Genomic DNA, 18,691 nt, shown 5'->3' on the forward strand with positions numbered 1-18,691 from the left:
TGTGTATTTAAACTGGGTCATTTATGTAGTAGAAATGTGAAATTATTTTTGAATTTGGTGCCTTCTAGAATGAAAAAAGACAGAAAATGTATTTTTGTCTCATGTTGATGAAAGACAACAACTCCCAGAATGCACTTACTTCGCTGCCCAACGAGGCCACTCCCAAAGCCACGGCCACTGGTTACATCTCTCGCCCACCGCGGCTCCACCCCACCGTCGTTTTGATTTTTATAGTAATACAATTATTTCGTTCAGTTAGAGAATAGACGCTACAATTAAAAACTGAACGCGTCTTTTCAATAAAGTGTGAGTGAGCCGAACGAAAGTCACGGCACGAACGTAGCAGTAGTCAGATTTCATTCATCACGCGCGAAGAGCTGAGGTAAGTGCGACAGTCATTCCCGGCACGTGTGCAGTCTGGCGCGTTTTCAGATCGCATATGGAAGCTAAACTTTCATAGGAATTCATTGAAAAGTTGAAACACTCACTTTGCTCTGCATCGCTCCATTATGAATGCCAGAGGCCGAGCACATTTACATTCTGTGAGTGAGTGTGAGTGAGATCCCACCCCTGTGGGCGGGTTGAAAACGCTGAACTAGCTCCTACTACTGGCTGTAGTCTTTAAGCTCTGGCCAAAAAATCCTCAGATGACGCAAAATGACGATATTTGCGTCATCTGAGGATTTTTTCCAGAAATAAAATGCATAATTCTCTCGTCTCAGGGGGACATGAGGGGGGAAAGTACCATAATTCGAATATACTACCGGGTTTCTACTGATGCAAAGCTTAATGCTAAATCACTGAAGTAACCCTTTAACCTGTTGTATTTTATATGCATCAAGATCCTCACCAGATAGTAGCGATTTAGGTACGTGCATCCACATTGGCTGTAAGGCACACAGTCTTGGTCGCTCAGGACAAAGCCAGAGGAGCACACACATCCCTCCACACACGCGGTTATCTCGCACTCCGAAGGAGCCGCCAGATCTGCGCAGGACGCCGGGCATGGAGTCATACAGAGGGAGTAGTTGCTGTTGGCCCCACATTGCAGACCTGAATGTGATTACAAACACACGATCAGGAAAGCGCTATACAAATAAATGTGTGAATTGCGTATGTGAGTGAAAGTACATGCGAAAGTGGAAACATGGTTACAGTTTTTTATATACACCATTCAAAAGTTTGGGGTCGGTAAGATTTTTCAATATATTTTAAAGGAAGTCTTTTATGCTCACAAAGGCTGCATTTATTTAACAAAAACACAGTAAAACAGTACAAATGTACATTATTTTAACAATTTAAAATATTTTAATATATTTTAAAATGTAATGGCAAATTTTCAGCATCATTACTCCAGTCTTCGGTGTCACATGATCCTTCAGAAATCATTCTAATATGCTGATTTGGCGTTAAAGAAACATTTTTACTATCAATGTTGAAAACAGTTGTGACGCTTTATATAATATTTTTGTGGGGGAAAAAATCTTACTGATCCTAAACTTTTGGAAAGGTGGTGTGTGCTACATTCAGGATAAAGTCTGCATTGTGTAATTTATTTTTTTGTCATACCGCACTTCAGCTCTTGTCTCCATAGCCCTAATTTGACACCCTCCTCTTGGCAAGCCCGAGCGTAGACGGCGTAACTTTCACAGCGCAGCACTTCACTGCCCTGCTCAGCGCACAGGTCAAACACACAGTCCCTGCGATGCACACACACATAGTGATGAAGAACATCCACAAATCACAAGTTTATCTCAATCAAACAATGCACATACACATGATCTCATTCAGAGTTAGTGCAATACACACCCACTACACATTGCGTTATTCTCTGAGCTCAGGAAATGAACTCACACAGTCACTAGAGTTTACACACCCTCACACCAAAAACATGCACGCATTACTCACTCCTGGAACACGTTTGGAGCAACCACAGCATGACAGGCAGCGAAAGGACCATCAGGGTTACTGAGTGCCCCGCACTGTTGATTCCCGTTCAACTCGGCCAGCTGAGCATTTGTGCAGCCGGTAGTGTCAAACCCTGAATCTGGATCGGCCTCCACTTCACGCCTAATCACAAAGACAGGAGGTTTAGGAGTAGGATACATTCAGATGATTCATTTCAGGTTAGTTTATATGGTTAGGGTGAACTTCATGAGAATTTAAATCCCAGCTGATTTATAATGCATAGCATAACAGATCAGTTGAGTCTCTCGTACTTCTGCAGGTGCACCATCTTCGGTAGGGATGTGGTACGAAGACTCGCCCCATCTTTGTCAGTTACTCTCCAGCTGTCTCCAAACTCATTGAGGTTGCGCGTAACTGTGCCGTCTGGTTTTGTGTATTCATTACTGGTGCGTCCATCATAATTACCACACAGACCGAGCACACGAGATCTGTATACACTAGGCAGTCTCACCACTTTAGGTGAGAGGAACAGAGAGAGAGAGAGAGAGTGTTTGTAATTATATGCTTCAAAAAATAAGCACGCTAGGCATAACAAATCCTTGATAAATTGTGTTATGTTCATTTTGAGTTTGAGATTGGGTCTTGTACCTCCTTGGGAATTGCCATCAAAGCGCACAGAAAGGCCAAAGTCAGTTGTGAGCATAACAAAGCGAGACTTCGTTTTTATGCTAACTCCCTGTACAGGACTGTACGGTAGACCAACTTTCTCGCCATTGACCTGGTGGAGGAAAACAATGCAGAAGACTTCTATGATGTGGTATTTTACTATATAGTGTAATCCACAGTGGTTTGAAAGCCTGTTAGATACAGTTATTAGGACTGACTACATGTCCCATGATTCTCTCACCAGCACTTTCTTCTTCTGTTGTATGCGAACAGTAATGCCGTACACGTCCACATAGACCTCGTGCAGGAGGGACACCCGACTGATACCTCCCTGCCTTTGGTTTTTGCCGCGGACCCTGAAAGGGGTGAGGGAGTTTGGCAGATTGTCTCCTTGTGTTAATACATAGGTATACGCTCCTTGGTAGTGGTGATTGTAATTGTCAAAGGTTCGATAATGAGGGTCCCCAGCAATATTGCAGTCATCGAATTCTATGAGGAATAAAAGAGGTTTGGAGTTAGGTCCTTCCTGAGGTGGACATTAAGATGAATCTGGAAACTGTCTAGAGCAGGAGTGTCCAATCCTGCTCCTGGAGGGCCACTGTCCTGCTGAGTTTAGCTCCAGCCCCAATTAAACACACCTGATACAGCTAATCAAGGTCTTACTAGGCATACTAGAAACTTCCAGCAGGTGTGTTGAGGCAAGCTGGAGCTAAACTCTGCAGGACAGCGGCCCTCCAGGACCGAGTTTGGACACCCCTGTTCTAGAGGGTCTAACATAATACATTTCTTTAAATGCCCAGCAGGCCCAGTCATTAAACTCCAAAAACCTTGGTCATCCTTGCTGTATAATGTAGCTAGCTGTCCATAATGCCATTATTTTTGGGTGTGATATAGCAATGTTGCTATATGCATATGTACATATTTAAATATTATATTTGACAAGACTAGCACACAAAATGTGTAAAAAAAAATCTTCAACCCTGATGGTCTGAATTAAGCACATTATGATATTTTTCCCTCATTCTTAGTGTTTCGCATTGTAAAACTCACTCTCAGGTTTGCAGTAACGGTCTCCATTGCTGTTAAGATCACAGATTGAGTTTTCATTGCATTCAAAGGACGAGCAGGTCAGCACTCCTCCAAGGCTGCAGCTGCACCTCTCTTCGCAGTGGTCAGTTATCCATGAATCTCCCACCTGAAATGTATACCAGGAATTACTGCTACATCATGTCTTTGCACATTATTCATTTAGAATGATTTCAATAATGCGAGTTTTGAAGAATAGAAGTCTTTACACTATCGTCCAAAAGTTTGGGGTCGGTAAGATTTTTAAATATTAGAAAGAAGTCTCTTAGAAGGTTCACCAAGGCTGTATTTATTTGATTAAAAAAAAAAAAAAAAAACAGTAAATGTAATTTATTCCTGTGATGGCAAAGCTGAATTTTCAGCATCATTACTCAAACAAGAAACAGTTGTGCTGCTTAATTTTGTGGAAATAATTACAATAATTGCCTTCAGAATTTTTTGAGGAATGGAACGTTCAGAATCATTTGTAACATTATAAAAAATGTAACTTCAATTTTGAGGACATTTATGTGCAATAGCTGAATAAAAGCATTAATTTTCTTTTTTTTTTTTAAATGTACTAACCAAAAACGTTTTAACAATAGTGTAGCATCTCAATATTTCAGTCAACCGTCATAGCAGGCATCCTAGTATTAAAGGGACAGTTCACCCAAAAATTAGCATTTTGTCATCACTCACCCTCATGTTGCTCCAAACCAGTATGAGTTTCTTTATTCTGTTGAACTCAAAAGAAAGTATTTTAAATAATGTTTGGTTATCAATCAGTTGACGGTATCCATTGACTTCCAGTAGGGGAAAAACATACTATGGAAGTCAATGGTTACCATCAACTGTCTGATTACCAACATTCTTTAAAATATCTTCATTTGTGTTCAGAAGAAAGAAACTCATACAGGTCTGGAACAACATGAGGGTAAGTAGACTGGGTAAACCCAGCCTGATCTGCCGGCGATTTCGCCCTGCAACTCAGTCAGGTTGTACATTCATTTCTACTGCTTCTGTTACACTTTTGCCCGAACCAATCACAGACTGGCTTATCCACCTGGCGCTCTATTGGCGGGTTTAACACGATGACGGATAGAGAAGCGATGGGTCGTTGCCCGTTGATCACGCTTCTTGTGGTCTGATTGGTTGAAGGACTCTACAATTGTATACAGAGTCATTTGAATTATGCTCGTTTATCACACCTCTTGTGGTCTGATTGGTTGAAGGACTATCCAATTGCATACAGTCATTTAATTTATGCTCGTTTATCACGCCTCTTGTGCAGTAGAAAATACATAGCAGACTCCCCAGACCAATGTTCAATCTTAAATTGAGCTTGGTCTGGTGATAACCAGACAAGAGGGTAAGTCAATTATGACAACATTTTTGGGTAAACTATCCCTTTAAGGAAAGCTGATTTTTGGTTGTTGTTTTTTTTTTTTTTTTGCCCCAAAGCTTTACTCACATCATGATACTCTCCATTGCTGTCAACACATCCACAACTTGAGAGGGGAACACACTTGCCATCACTTAGCACAAAGCCTGCATTGCACTGGCAGCCTTCAACACAGCTATTGGGTGGTAATGGGCAGAATACGGGGAAGAGATCTGCGCATGTAGGAGGACATGGTGCTGTGCACTCAGAATAGTGACTGTTTGGTGGGCATGGGAGAGCTGGAGATAAAAACACACAAAGGAAATAGGTATGATGCATTTAATTTAAATGACAATGATTCTCTGACATATTTAGGGACAAAAATATTCATTAATATTTATATATATAGTCTAGAGGTTATCAATGGAGAATCTTTATATTCTAGCCAAATGATTATTCCTCCTGTCATCCAGCTCAGCATAACATTCTCAGCACATCTCTTCTTTCACTTACGGCAGAAAGTGTTGTTCCTCCAGCTGATCGTGATTCCAGCGCTATGACAGGCCTGGGCGTAAGCCTCAACGTTATCGCACAGAGTCGACTGCATGCCATCATATTCGCACATGTCATAGACACAGTTCCCCAGGAATGCTTCTGGAGGAATGAGAGAGTGACAGGGCTTGAAGAGATCAGACAGGATCGACGCTGCGCACTGTGACTTATAGATTTCTTCCTCATTCTCGTCACAGTTAGGTTTGTCTTCTGGTCGTGGATCAGGTTTGCAGCTGCGGATGGAGGAACAAAGGAACAGATGAATACAACAGCAAAATGAAAACAAGTGAAACTCTACACTCTTTTCACCATGATGCCTCAAATTCATAAGTGTCATAAGTGCATCTATAATGCTGCTATCTATCTAGGTGTGTTTATTTCTGTTTTATGGAGAGGTGCTTAGAGAAACCAAATAATCTAACACTCACCCAGGATCACTGTCTCCCTCTGCTTTCCAGCTGTTACCAAGTTCAATGGCATTTTCGGCCGGTTTACCATCAGGCATCAAGTTATCATCAGATGAATTGCCGTTGTAGTTACCGCACATTCCACACACCTATAATAAAATTGTTGAAGGAAAGGAAAAGCAGTGAGTGTTACTTCTTGTGAAAATACTTTAATGCAATTCAGATATTCTGACAAAAAGCGAACCGTCTGGTTTATTAATATCAAAAGAATACATTTAGTACAAATATAAAGTATGTTTTAGTTTTGTTTTTGTGTTGTTTCATACCTTGTTAAAATAGTCTCCAGGCACTGTGATCTCAATATGGTGCACCCCATCAAACTTCACAATCAGGCCAAAGTCAGTGTCTAGTATGGTGTTTACTCCACTGGTAAACACCCGTGCCTTGGCTACAGTGATGTCGTAGGGGGTCTTTATCCTGCGTTCATTCAGCTAGTCGGTGGAGAAAACAAAAGAGAGTACAGGCCAGAGATTTAGCGCAATATCACTGAATACATTTTGATTAGAATCTTATCTATTATATTATGCTATATTTCACTGCTATTCACAATGTCTAATCAGAAGCAGAGATGCAAATGTAACCTAGTTAAAACCACTACTCCATCTCTTCATCTTTCCTTCTCAGACACTCACCAGTACTCTTCCATTCTTGCTGATGGTGATGTTGGCAGTGGGGAGGTGCACGGTCACAGAGCGAACATACGAAGCTTCTGGTTGGCCGCGTTCTTCGTTCTTGGCCACAATGGCGAAGGGTGTCACCATAGAGATGTTGCATATCGCCACCAGCGTGTAAGTGCAGGTGCCCATGAAGGTGTGCATGATCCCATCAAAGGTGTAGTAGTGAGGATCACCAGCAATGTGGCAAATGCCCACTCCTGCAAAAAAGGCCAGTTAGTGTGTATTATAAAGATGTTAGATAGACAGACAGATTTGATATTTATTCATTTAGCAGAAGATTTATCCAAAGTGACAAATACAGACAGATATATACACAGATGGATGGATGGATGGATGGATACACGGATAGAAAGATACACAGATAGAAAGACACACATATGGATGGATGGATGGATGGATGATAGATACACCGATAGAAAGATACACGAATGGATGGATGGATGAATGGATAGATAGATACACAGATAAAAATATACACGGATGGATGGATAGATAGAAACACGGATGGAAAGATACACAAATGGATGGATGGATGGATAGATAGATAGAAATATACACGGATGGATGGATGGATAGATAGATACACGGATGGATGGATGGATGGATATATAGATGAAAGATAGATCCATGGATGTATGGATGGATAGATAGATTCACGGATAAAAAGATACACGTATGGATGGATGGATGGATGGATACACAGACGGATGGATACACAGATGGATGGATGGATTGAAGGATGGATGAACAGATGATAGATACACGGATAGATAGACAGATAGATAGACAGATAGATAGATAGATAGATAGATAGATAGATAGATAGATAGATAGATAGATAGATAGATAGATAGATAGATAGATAGATAGATAGATAGATAGATAGATAGATAGATAGATAGATAGATAGATAGATAGATAGATAGATAGATAGATAGATAGATAGATAGATAGATAGATAGATAGATAGATAGATAGATAGATAGAGTATTAGTAGAGTATGTACCTGTGTTCACACAGCCCAGCTGACCCTCATTGACCTTACATTCCTGAGCAGGACCGCATTGCCATGCCTCACATGTCACGGTATTGAAGGGTGAACAGACACAGCGCTCTGTGCAGTCATCTTTTGTGAACCAGCTGTCTCCAACCTGAAAAACACATTGATAGGAATGAATCATTTGATTGCACAAAGGAAACTAGAAACAAAAACAAAGTGAATTAAACTATACAGTTTTATTTATATTGTTTAATATCTTTTTGTGACTTGAAAACAGAAGTAAAAGTTGAATTGAATCTTTTAAAGAACCACTCACAGGCCTGTAGTTGTTGTCTCTGTCGGTGCAACCACACTCACTGAAGGGCACACACTCGTCTCCACTGAGGACAAAACCAGGGTCACAAACGCATCCCTCAACACAGGGCTCAGTACAGGTGCTTTCAGATCCAGGGTCCTGACAACTGGCTGGACACGCTGTACCACATGGCTCATAGTGACTACCAACCAGACATTTAATAGCTGCGAGAAACGGAAATAAAGGAGTGGTGTTCAGTGAACAGAGGAGAACAATGAATGAAAATACTGGGAAACGGATAGACGAGAAACTGGAGGCTATGGGCAGACAAAAGTACAACTGTTTTAACTTAGCCACTTTAGAAACAAAATGGATTAAGAGCACCTATTGATGGTTCCCTAATTGAAGGGTGCACACTACAAAGTCATAAAAAGAATACCAGGATACAGTTAATAGCAGGTTTCAAAGGGCACTTTACAGAATGCCTGTAGGGCTCAAACACTTACGGCAGAAGGTGTTATTTCTCCAGTTAATTGGCACCCCAGCTTGAGCGCACAGGTCAGCATAGCTTTGAATAGCTTGGCACAGTGCCACTGTGGCGCCACTGGTGCCACACTGATCAAACACACAGTTCTCAAAGTAAGAATTGGGAGGCACCACTGCATGACATGGCTTGAAGATTCCTGGGAAAAGAATGATGACTAGGCTTTAATGGTGCACAAAACAGGTGTCACAAGAACAGCCCTATAAAACAGATGTTCTGGAATATAAAGCATAAATAGAGCAGAATGAGGACTCTTGTACACTTTACTCTTGATGTTCAGGTCCCTGGCAGTGTTATTTGTTTTAGAATCATTCAGATTCTATTATAGTTTTTATTCATATTTTGAATTATGAGTTTTTATTTGTATATTATTTTTCAGATGCTGAGTTTTTTTCCCATTATTTTTTTCAGGTTTAAATTCCGTTATTTTAGTACATGAAGTTAAACTAAATGAAGATGAGAAATGTTGCGGTGACAATTTTTTTATATTTGATTATAATTCATAAAAATAGAACAGATTTTTTAAAATTGTGATAAAGCCTTTTAAAAGTTTTATTGTGTTTAAAAGTGTTTTAAAATGTATGTTTGAGTGTATGTCCCACCATTTATATCGGTGATCATGCCACAGCTAGTAGGTTTCTGAGCTTCACTCTGGATCTTGTCATCACATTCAATGTCTCCTCCGCCATGAGTACAACTGTGCAAGATAGGAAAGGCATGAATGATTAAAGCTTCAATGATAAAAAGAGCATATTTATAAATAAAATGAACAAAAATTTACTATTATTGGGGCAATGCATGGTCAAATATGCTTTTAACTTACTCAGGTCTGTCATCAGGCACCTGCCAGCTCTCTCCAAGCTCATTGGTGCTGTCGGTTGGCTTTCCATCTGGCTTGATGTTGTCATCCTTAGGATTACCATTATAGTTTCCTGTAATATATAATCATTATTTAAATAAATCATAAGAATATTCATATTTGGTTAGTAGCAGTATAAAGTAGCTCTTGAGTCTTCATTATAAACATCAGTAAAGTGGGAGAGTTGAATTTGCAATCTTTACCACAGAGTCCACATAGCAGTCCGCTGTAGGAGGAAGGCAGGGTGACATCTGCATGATGATTTCCATCAAAACGGACACGCAATCCAAAGTCTGTCTCAAGCACCACAAATTTTCCACTTAGGAAGATCTTAATACCGTTTGGAAGTGTGACAGGCACAGTGACCTGAACTCCATTCACCTGCAGGATGTAGGAATAAGGTAAGCTCACAAATACACCACAGTTCTGATCTCCTCTAATCTGTTATTTAGGGCTCACAAATCTCAGAAATGTCCCTCACCTGAACTTTGCGACCCTTGCCCAAAATGACCGTTGTGTTGTGGACATTGATGATAACAGATCTTACATAAGACACTTTCTTATTATTGTCTCTGTGCTCGTTCTGTGTCTCCACAGAAAAGTATGGCAAGCCGGAGGTCTCATTACAGGGCTTAGTGAGAGTGTAGGAGCAGGCACCCATGAAGTGATGTACTTTATCATCAAAGGAGGTATAATGAGGGTCACCAGAAACAGAGCAAATGCCTGTACCTAAAATATGATAAAAAAAAAAAGATTAGTTACATGTGTCAACAGGTTTATGCAGAATAGCTTGTGTGTATTTGATAAGATGTGTAAACAAATATACCAGTGCACATGCTAAAAAACTGTTCTAAGTGTAATCCAGTACTATAATTGTTACCAAGTGGTTTGCAGTCATAGTCTCCATCTTCAAGTTGGCAGGTCTCAGTAGGAAGACAGCTGGTGTTGTAACACTGAATAGTTCCTCCACCCTCACATGTACACTTCTCCATACAGCCCTCCAGATACCAGTTCTCATTCACCTAAACATGGCCACATTGATAGGAATGTGCGTCAACTCAACATTTTGACAAATTTTACATCAGTGGGTCCCATTTTCATAATCTCGTCCATGGCCCTAGAACCCCATGGGTCTGCCCTGGTTTTAAACTCACCGGGTGGTAGGAGCCTGAGGGGTCCACACAGCCGCAGTCTTTTACAGGAACACATTTGTTGTCACTGAGGATGAAGCCAGGGTCGCACTCACATCCCTCTACACACTTCTCACTGCAGCCCGGTGGTCCATTGATACCCAGACATGTCTCTGGACAGGAGCTCACACATATGGAGTAATGGCTGTTTGGAGGACATACCAGAGCTGTAGAAAAATGGGGTAAAGCATCAGTAACTGACTGTGACATTAAGGCTGAAGTGGGGATGCAGTGTGGAGTATGTCTTTTCCCAGCCCATGTCCTCTTCCCTCAGTGACGGCATTCCTGTCTCCACCACTCTGGCCATTAAAGGCATAAAAGCCTCATAAATAATAAAAACAATCAGGCAAAAGTTAACGTAAGTGTTCAACTCTAGCTGTCCTATTCCAACCTCATGAACTGCATTTACTTCAATAATTAATTTTGTGCATTAGAGAGAGTTGAAAGCTGGCTTCACTACTGGGAATATGAAATGTTACACTTGCATGAATGTAAGTTGCCAAATATTGCTGCTTTATTATATAAAAAAGTATGACTCACGGCAGAAGTCTGGCTCCCTCCACTGATAGACAGGTGCACCTGCACTCAGGCAAGCATCAGTGTAAGCTTGAAGCTGGTCACAAAGGACCTGCTGCAGCCCTTGATAACGGCACATATCAAAAACACAACTCTGGAAGAAAGGCAACGGGTCCACCACACTTATACAGTCCCTGTGAGGAGCAAATGTAAGAGAAAGTGTACAATGGTTAAGCACTAAAAGTCTTTTGACATTGTTTTTTAGCAGAATTTGGAACGTTCATAGTTTGGCAAGTCCTAACCTAAAAGGTCCAGTTGTGTCAGTTATTCTCCCACAGTTATCTGGGTTTGACACCACACCCTCCAGCACAGGATCACAGGGTGGTTGAGGTCCAGGGTCAGGCTTGCACCTGAAAACACAACATCATCATTGAACATATGAAGTCGACCTAATCCTCAAAACATTGTGCTGCATGTGCAGTAGATAAAATGAAGAAAAGTAAGAGGTACTGACGTTGCATCCTCATCCTCATCAGTTTGCCAGCTGTCACCAAACTGATTTGAGCTGTCGACTTGGGAACCATCTGGCTTAGTGAAATCATTGTTGGGGTTTCCATCGTAGTCTCCACACAGGCCACACATCTGGTCATAGTAGGAACTGATAAAATGAGAGCGAGAGGAACAAAGAGAGAGAGATTGATGTAAAGATGTTAATTTCCTCAGAGATGCTTTTTGACTTTTTAAGTCCTATAACCCTTAAAGGGACAGTTCACCTAAAAATGAAAATTCTGTCATCATTTATTCATCCTCATGTCGTTCCAAACCCAGAAGACTTTTGTTCATTTTCGAAACACAAATTAAGATCTTTTTAATGAAATTTAAGAGCTTTCTGTCCCTCAATTGACAGCCTACGCGACTATCAAGTACCAGAAAGGTAGTAAAGACATCATTAAAGTAATCCATGCGACTCCAGAGGTTTAGCCTCAATTTTCTGAAGCTACACTTATTTTAGCAAACATAATTTACCACTTTATTTACAAAATATGTATCTCCACATTCAAGAGAGTGCCATGATGCATGCGTGTTGACGCTAGAGCGGACGTTGCTACGTGAACGTGCATTGGGGATTCATGTTTTATAAATAAAGTAGTAAATGATGGGTTTTTTTGTGCAAACAAAATTATATTTTTTGTGCAAACAAAGCATTTTCCTCGCTTCATAACCAGGTTAGACCACTAGAGTCACATGGATTACTTTGATGATGTCATTACTATATTTCTGGTGCTTGATAGCGGTAGTTGCATAGGCTGTCAATGGAGGGACACAAAGCTCTCCGATTTCATTTAAAAGATCTTCATTTGCAGAATCATGGTGGGTCTTAGTGTTTCCTGACAAATAACACTGACAACGGTCAGTGATGTACTGTTTATATATTCCAATGAGGCTGTTTTCAGAGTTTCAGTACCTGGGAACAGAGATCTTGGCGTAATGGTTGCCGTCCCACTTCACCTCCAGGCCGAACGAAGTTGTGAGGATTACATATTGGCCAGCAAGAGACAGAGAAATGAGTGGAGATGGGGAGTGGGGGAGGGACACCCTGAGTCCATTTACCTAGATGTGTGAAAAAGAGATAAACAATAGAGATGGACTGAAGAATAATGTTAGCTCTGACTAGAAGAACTGTGGGATTTTTTTTATTTTGTTGTAGAGAAAAGATTATTCTTGAGGAAATGAAAATGGACAGAGTGGATAATGGTGTCCAAATGGATAATGTGATTATAAATAGATTAGCAACAACTGAAATAATTGAAAGATAAGAGGAGCGTCTAAAACTATTGTGTGAATTTACTTAATCCCATATATTATAATATAAGAGAGACTAAAATATATTTTAGTGGTTGACTTAAAATCTCAATTATTTATATCAAGATTACAGAGTGATTTTAATGGTGGTTTAATGATGGCAGCTGCTGTGGATACTGACCAGAGTTTTCCTGTTTTTCATCATTGTCACAGTGACACCATCAACAGTCACGTACAGTTTCCTCAGGTAAGAAACGCCAGAAATTCCTCTCTCTTCATTCTTACCCTCTATGGAGAACCAGGGGCCTGCAGACCGAGGAGAGAGGAAAGTAAAGTTATTTTAAAGCTGTACACTTGGATTATTTAAACTCTGCTGATGTGCTGTTGTGGATAGTTTTAACACGGTTTTGGCCATTGCTTACCAGTGTTGTTTTTACATGTGCGGGCCAGAGTGTAGGTGCAAGTGCCCATGAAGCTGTAGTATTTGCCATCAAAGGTGTTATAATGAGGGTCACCAGAGATAATACAGTCTTGAGATCCTGGGGGATTGCCAAAAGAGAACGATTAAGTATTTTTAATCTAAGGTTTGTATAAAGTGCAATAGGATATTATCAGACGTTTTGTAAACAATGAAAACTTGTTGTGATGTTATAATCTGTTTGCATGTAATACAACATCCTACTACCATGCTTTTATATAAAGTAAGTTCACACACATAGTCAAGCTACAGTCTCCATGTCTAGCCGAATATACATAAAGCAATGCGTAATTAAATATTAAGAAGGATTTATTACAAATAACATCTGTCTTTCAGAGTCAGCACACAAAGATGAGATCAGTTGTTGTCTTATTAATGCATATACATGCTGGACAAAGCTGAGCTATAATTGCATCTAAACCGTTAGCTAATAATGCAAAAACTGGACTAGTATGGTTTTCAGTCAGACATTTATTTTAAAAAGACAAATTATTGTTTTACCTTGACTGAAATTGGATGGATGGATGAATGGATGATACAGGAATGAAAATGCATTTACTGAGTTTACCCTATTATGGCACTCACCTTCTGGGTAACACCCAATTACGCCATCCTGTACTCCACATTGTTCCATTGGTGGACAGTCAGCAGCACTACAGGTAACGAATGGGGGGTCACACTTACACAGTAGGTCACAGTCCTTGGTGTAGAACTCTTCACCTGGCTAAAACCATACAGAGAGGAAATATCATGTTAGTTTGATGAAAAATACTATAACAAACCATTGCTGTTCTAAACTAAACCAAATTCAGTTTCCTCACCTGATAATACTGTCCATTATACCTGCAGCCACATGTGTCTTCTTTTACGCACTGGCCAGCACTGAGGATGTATCCAGGGTCACAAACACATCCTTCAGAACAAGGCCCAGTGCACTGATTTGGTGGAATTGGGTTGCAGGACGGTTGGCAAATTGGGGCGCATGATTCAAAATGGCTGTTGGGTGGGCATTTCAGAGCTAGAGAGGAAGAACGTGTGTTAGTGCTAATCATAAACTTCACTCTATCTGACAGTATGAGAAATAGTAAAAGCCATTGATGTCGGCAGTTTTTGTTAGAGTTTATGGTTTAGGAATATGTATTTTTTCAGACATACGACAGAAGGTGCTGTTTCTCCAGGGTCCAATTGTGACGCCACGGTCCTGACATTCGTTGACGTACGACTCTATTGCTTCGCACAATGCAGAATGAGCTCCATCCAGCTCACACACATCAAATAAACAGTCTTTGAAGAAACCCTATACACACAGAGTTAAGATATGTAAGTATCTTTTATATGGTTAAATTTATACACTAAAGCATTTCAAACTGATTTGATTTCACTCACATTGGGGTTGACTTTTGGATGGCAAGCAGCAAATGGGCCATTGGTGTCCAATATGATACCACAGTAAGCCTGACCTTCATACAAATCCTGCTCAGCATCTGTACATCCTGGGGTTGGGTCGACCTCTGGCTTGTTACACCTGAAGGGCAGAATCAAAGTTAAGTCATCTATGATATGAACTAACAATTAACAATAGGTATTTTAGTGGTAACAGTATGTGCATTGCATATTGCCTTACTTAGGGTCTGTGTTCCAGCTGTGGCCAAAGTCATTGGGGCTTTGGACCTGTTCACCAGTCGGGGTCTGGAAGTCATCCTTAGGGTCTCCGTTGTAGTCCCCACACAGTCCACAAAGTTTGTCCTCATAGCTGTAAAATTATCACATGTACAAGTGAATCAAGCTATAATAGTTGTTAATAAAAAGACTTTTATAAGAATCATACTCACTCCTTGATAACTTTAATGTCCATAAAGTGGTTTCCATCATAACGTACAGTTACTCCAAAGTTCAAGGCCACTGTGTAGTGCTTGCCAGACATAAAAATGTCAACACCACTGACAGGACTCAGAGGAATGTTCACATTGGTACCATTGACCTGAGAAAAGTCAGAAAACACAACTGTCCATATGAATGTGCCTCTAAATAAGATGTATACAGTATATGTACATTAGCAGTAATATTGAAATTAATGTTCTTTTCTCTTACCTGCACAGTTCCTCCTTTCAGAATGGACACTATCACTCCCAGCGCATGGACATGAACTGCTTTTACATAGCTGATATGAGGATTGTTGTAGCGATTCTCATTGTCTGTGTATACAGCGAAGTAAGGCACATCTGTGCTGTTACAAGGTTCGGACATCAGGTAAGAACAGTTTCCCATGAAGTCGTAGCGGCGTTTATCAAAGGTAGTGTAATGGGGGTCACCAGAAACAATACAAGTGGAGGTTCCTGTGTGAGAAAAATATCTTGGTGTCAAAGATATCAATTCAAAAAAATAGTTTAAGGAAAGATTGTTGTGGATGTTTTTTACATTACCTTTAGGGTAGCAGCCGTGCACTCCACCAACCTCCCGACATTCTTCTGTCACAGGATCACAGGTGTTGTCCACACAGTCGAACGTGTAGTTGCCAGCACAGCGACACAACTTGGAACAGCCATTTCCAAATATGATCTCACCAGGCTGAGCATAAATACAGACCAAGTTTAAAGTAAAGGCTTAGGTCCTAGAACAGGATAAAAATGCAGCCTCACAACTTTTGTACCTCAAAGTAATTGTTTTCTTTATCCAGGCACCCACACTGCTCAATAGGAACACAGCGCCGGCCACGGAAAACAAATCCTGGTTTACAGAAGCAGCCGCTGATGCAAGAACCAGAGCAGTTGGTGGAGGGTTCTGCACAGGAAGGAATACAGGCTGGGCCGCAATCAATGTATTCAGAGTCTGGAGGGCAGTTCACTGTTGGAAGACATGAAGGCTTGTTTAGCTATAAAAACATTGTCATTTCTTGATAGACTTTTATAAGGAAAATAGAACAAGTTTAACTTACCTGGTGGAGTAGTTGGCTTGGGTGTTGTTGGTTTAGGTGTAGTGGGTTGGGATGTAGATGGCTTAGGTGTTGGTGGAGTTGCTAAAATCAAGCAAGAAAACAATCAATAACAGTTCAATGTTGAAAGACATGAAGGGTTGTTAGCTATACAAACATTGTGATTTCTTGATAGTGCAATAGGAGGTACTCATGAAGTTGTGTACTTTATTATCAAAGGAGGCAATGAGGGTCAGTAGAGACAGAACAAATTCTTATATATTAAGAGACAGATAAAATGAAATGAGAAATATTAGTTCCAGATCTGCCAGGAGTCTCAATGGGTTTCTGTATTCTACATGTGTGTATATTCATGGTGTGATAATATGTGTAAATAAATGTACCAGTACATGTGTTCAAAACTTTATTATGTATAAACCAGTACTATAATTGTTACCAAGTGGATTGCAGACATAGTCTCCATCTTCAAGTTGGCAGGTCTCAGTAGGAAGACAGCTGGTGTTGTAACACTGAATAGTTCCTCCACCCTCACATGTACACTTCTGCATACAGCCCTCCAGATACCAGCTCTCATTCACCTAAACATGGCCACATTGATAGGAATGTGTGTCATTTTTGCAGTGGTTTCCTGAATGTTGAACTCAACATTTTGACAAATTTTACATCAGTGGGTTCTATTTTCATAATCTCGTCCATGGCCCTAGAATCCCATGGATCTGCCCTGGTTTTAAACTCACCGGGTGGTAGGAGCCTGAGGGGTCCACACAGCCGCAGTCTTTAACAGGAACACATTTGTTGTCACTGAGGATGAAGCCAGGGTCGCACTCACATCCCTCTACACACTTCTCACTGCAGCCCTGTGGTCCATTGATACCCAGACATGTCTCTGGACAGGAGCTCACACATATGGAGTAATGGCTGTTTGGAGGACATACCAGAGCTGTAGAAAAATGGGGTAAAGCATCAGTAACTGACTGTGACATTAAGGCTGAAGTGGGGATGCAGTGTGGAGTATGTCTTTTCCCAGCCCATGTCCTCTTCCCTCAGTGATGGCATTCCTGTCATAACAGCCTCATAAATTATGAAAACAATGAGGCTAAAGTTAACGTAAGTGATCAACTCTAGCTGCCCTATTCCAACCTCCTGAACTCATTTCAATCATTTATACTGTGCATTAGAGAGAGCTGAAAGCAGGCTTTTTACTGCATATGTAAAATGTTATTCTTGCATGGATGTAAGTTGCCAAATTTAACTGCTTTATTATGTTTAAAACATTATACACTTTGTGCGATGTGATACAATCTATATGAGAGTATGACTCACGGCAGAAGTCTGGCTCCCTCCACTGATAGACAGGTGCACCTGCACTCAGGCAAGCATCAGTGTAAGCTTGAAGCTGGTCACAAAGGACCTGCTGCAGCCCTTGATAACGGCACATATCAAAAACACAACTCTGGAAGAAAGGCAACGGGTCCACCACACTTATACAGTCCCTGTGAGGAGCAAATGTAAGAGAAAGTGTACAATGGTTAAGCACTAAAAGTCTTTTGACATTGTTTTTTAGCAGAATTTGGAAAGTTCATAGTTTGGCAAGTCCTAACCTAAAAGGTCCAGTTGTGTCAGTTATTCTCCCACAGTTATCTGGGTTTGACACCACACCCTCCAGCACAGGATCACAGGGTGGTTGAGGTCCAGGGTCAGGCTTGCACCTGAAAACACAACATCAACATTGAACATATGAAGTCGACCTAATCCTCAAAACATTGTGCGGCATGTGCAGTAGATAAAATGAAGAAAAGTAAGAGGTACTGACGTTGCATCCTCATCCTCATCAGTTTGCCAGCTGTCACCAAACTGATTTGAGCTGTCGACTTGGGAACCATCTGGCTTAGTGAAATCATTGTTGGGGTTTCCATCGTAGTCTCCACACAGGCCACACATCTGGTCATAGTAGGAACTGATAAAATGAGAGAGAAAAGAATAAAGAGAGAGAGATTGATGTAAAGATGTTTGTTTCCCTAGAGAGACTTTTTGTTTTTTCTTTTGCAGGATTTACTCAAATCCTATAACCCTTGACTATAATGGTGGATCAGGTCAGTGATGTACTGTGTATATATTCCAATGAGGCTGTTTTCAGAGTTTCAGTACCTGGGAACTGCGATCTTGGCGTAATGGTTGCCGTCCCACTTCACCTCCAGGCCGAACGAAGTTGTGAGGATTACATATTGGCCAGCAAGAGACAGAGAAATGAGTGGAGATGGGGAGTGGGGGAGGGACACCCTGAGTCCATTTACCTAGATGTGTGAAAAAGAGATAAACAATAGAGATGGACTGAAGAATAATGTTAGCTCTGACTAG

The 18,691-nt window shown here is 40.8% G+C and overlaps 1 protein-coding gene across 1 annotated transcript in view; it reads right to left on the minus strand.

Moving 5' to 3' along the window:
• Positions 1–2,200: 2,200 nt before the first annotated feature.
• Positions 2,201–18,691, minus strand: part of zanl (zonadhesin, like) — a gene marked incomplete at both ends in the record, with an annotated part of 46,301 nt that continues 29,810 nt past the window's right edge. Inside the window, 40 exons of the mRNA XM_079838232.1 lie at positions 2,201–2,421; positions 2,557–2,686; positions 2,816–3,063; positions 3,625–3,769; positions 5,111–5,319; positions 5,534–5,805; positions 6,001–6,128; positions 6,306–6,470; positions 6,672–6,913; positions 7,723–7,867; positions 8,033–8,235; positions 8,518–8,694; positions 9,158–9,252; positions 9,379–9,487; positions 9,618–9,795; positions 9,896–10,143; positions 10,295–10,436; positions 10,569–10,771; positions 11,145–11,314; positions 11,423–11,530; positions 11,635–11,778; positions 12,586–12,731; positions 13,105–13,229; positions 13,346–13,462; positions 13,987–14,125; positions 14,223–14,419; positions 14,557–14,698; positions 14,788–14,926; positions 15,026–15,154; positions 15,234–15,382; positions 15,493–15,737; positions 15,825–15,969; positions 16,052–16,245; positions 16,337–16,417; positions 16,770–16,911; positions 17,071–17,273; positions 17,657–17,826; positions 17,935–18,042; positions 18,147–18,290; positions 18,482–18,627. Of these exons, the coding sequence (XP_079694358.1) occupies positions 2,201–2,421; positions 2,557–2,686; positions 2,816–3,063; positions 3,625–3,769; positions 5,111–5,319; positions 5,534–5,805; positions 6,001–6,128; positions 6,306–6,470; positions 6,672–6,913; positions 7,723–7,867; positions 8,033–8,235; positions 8,518–8,694; positions 9,158–9,252; positions 9,379–9,487; positions 9,618–9,795; positions 9,896–10,143; positions 10,295–10,436; positions 10,569–10,771; positions 11,145–11,314; positions 11,423–11,530; positions 11,635–11,778; positions 12,586–12,731; positions 13,105–13,229; positions 13,346–13,462; positions 13,987–14,125; positions 14,223–14,419; positions 14,557–14,698; positions 14,788–14,926; positions 15,026–15,154; positions 15,234–15,382; positions 15,493–15,737; positions 15,825–15,969; positions 16,052–16,245; positions 16,337–16,417; positions 16,770–16,911; positions 17,071–17,273; positions 17,657–17,826; positions 17,935–18,042; positions 18,147–18,290; positions 18,482–18,627 (6,543 nt within the window). The remainder of the gene's footprint in view (positions 2,422–2,556; positions 2,687–2,815; positions 3,064–3,624; positions 3,770–5,110; positions 5,320–5,533; positions 5,806–6,000; positions 6,129–6,305; positions 6,471–6,671; positions 6,914–7,722; positions 7,868–8,032; positions 8,236–8,517; positions 8,695–9,157; positions 9,253–9,378; positions 9,488–9,617; positions 9,796–9,895; positions 10,144–10,294; positions 10,437–10,568; positions 10,772–11,144; positions 11,315–11,422; positions 11,531–11,634; positions 11,779–12,585; positions 12,732–13,104; positions 13,230–13,345; positions 13,463–13,986; positions 14,126–14,222; positions 14,420–14,556; positions 14,699–14,787; positions 14,927–15,025; positions 15,155–15,233; positions 15,383–15,492; positions 15,738–15,824; positions 15,970–16,051; positions 16,246–16,336; positions 16,418–16,769; positions 16,912–17,070; positions 17,274–17,656; positions 17,827–17,934; positions 18,043–18,146; positions 18,291–18,481; positions 18,628–18,691) is intronic.

Source organism: Gobio gobio, assembly GCF_949357685.1.
Source record: "Gobio gobio genome assembly, chromosome: 2".
In the NCBI taxonomy this organism is placed as follows: domain Eukaryota; kingdom Metazoa; phylum Chordata; class Actinopteri; order Cypriniformes; family Gobionidae; genus Gobio; species Gobio gobio.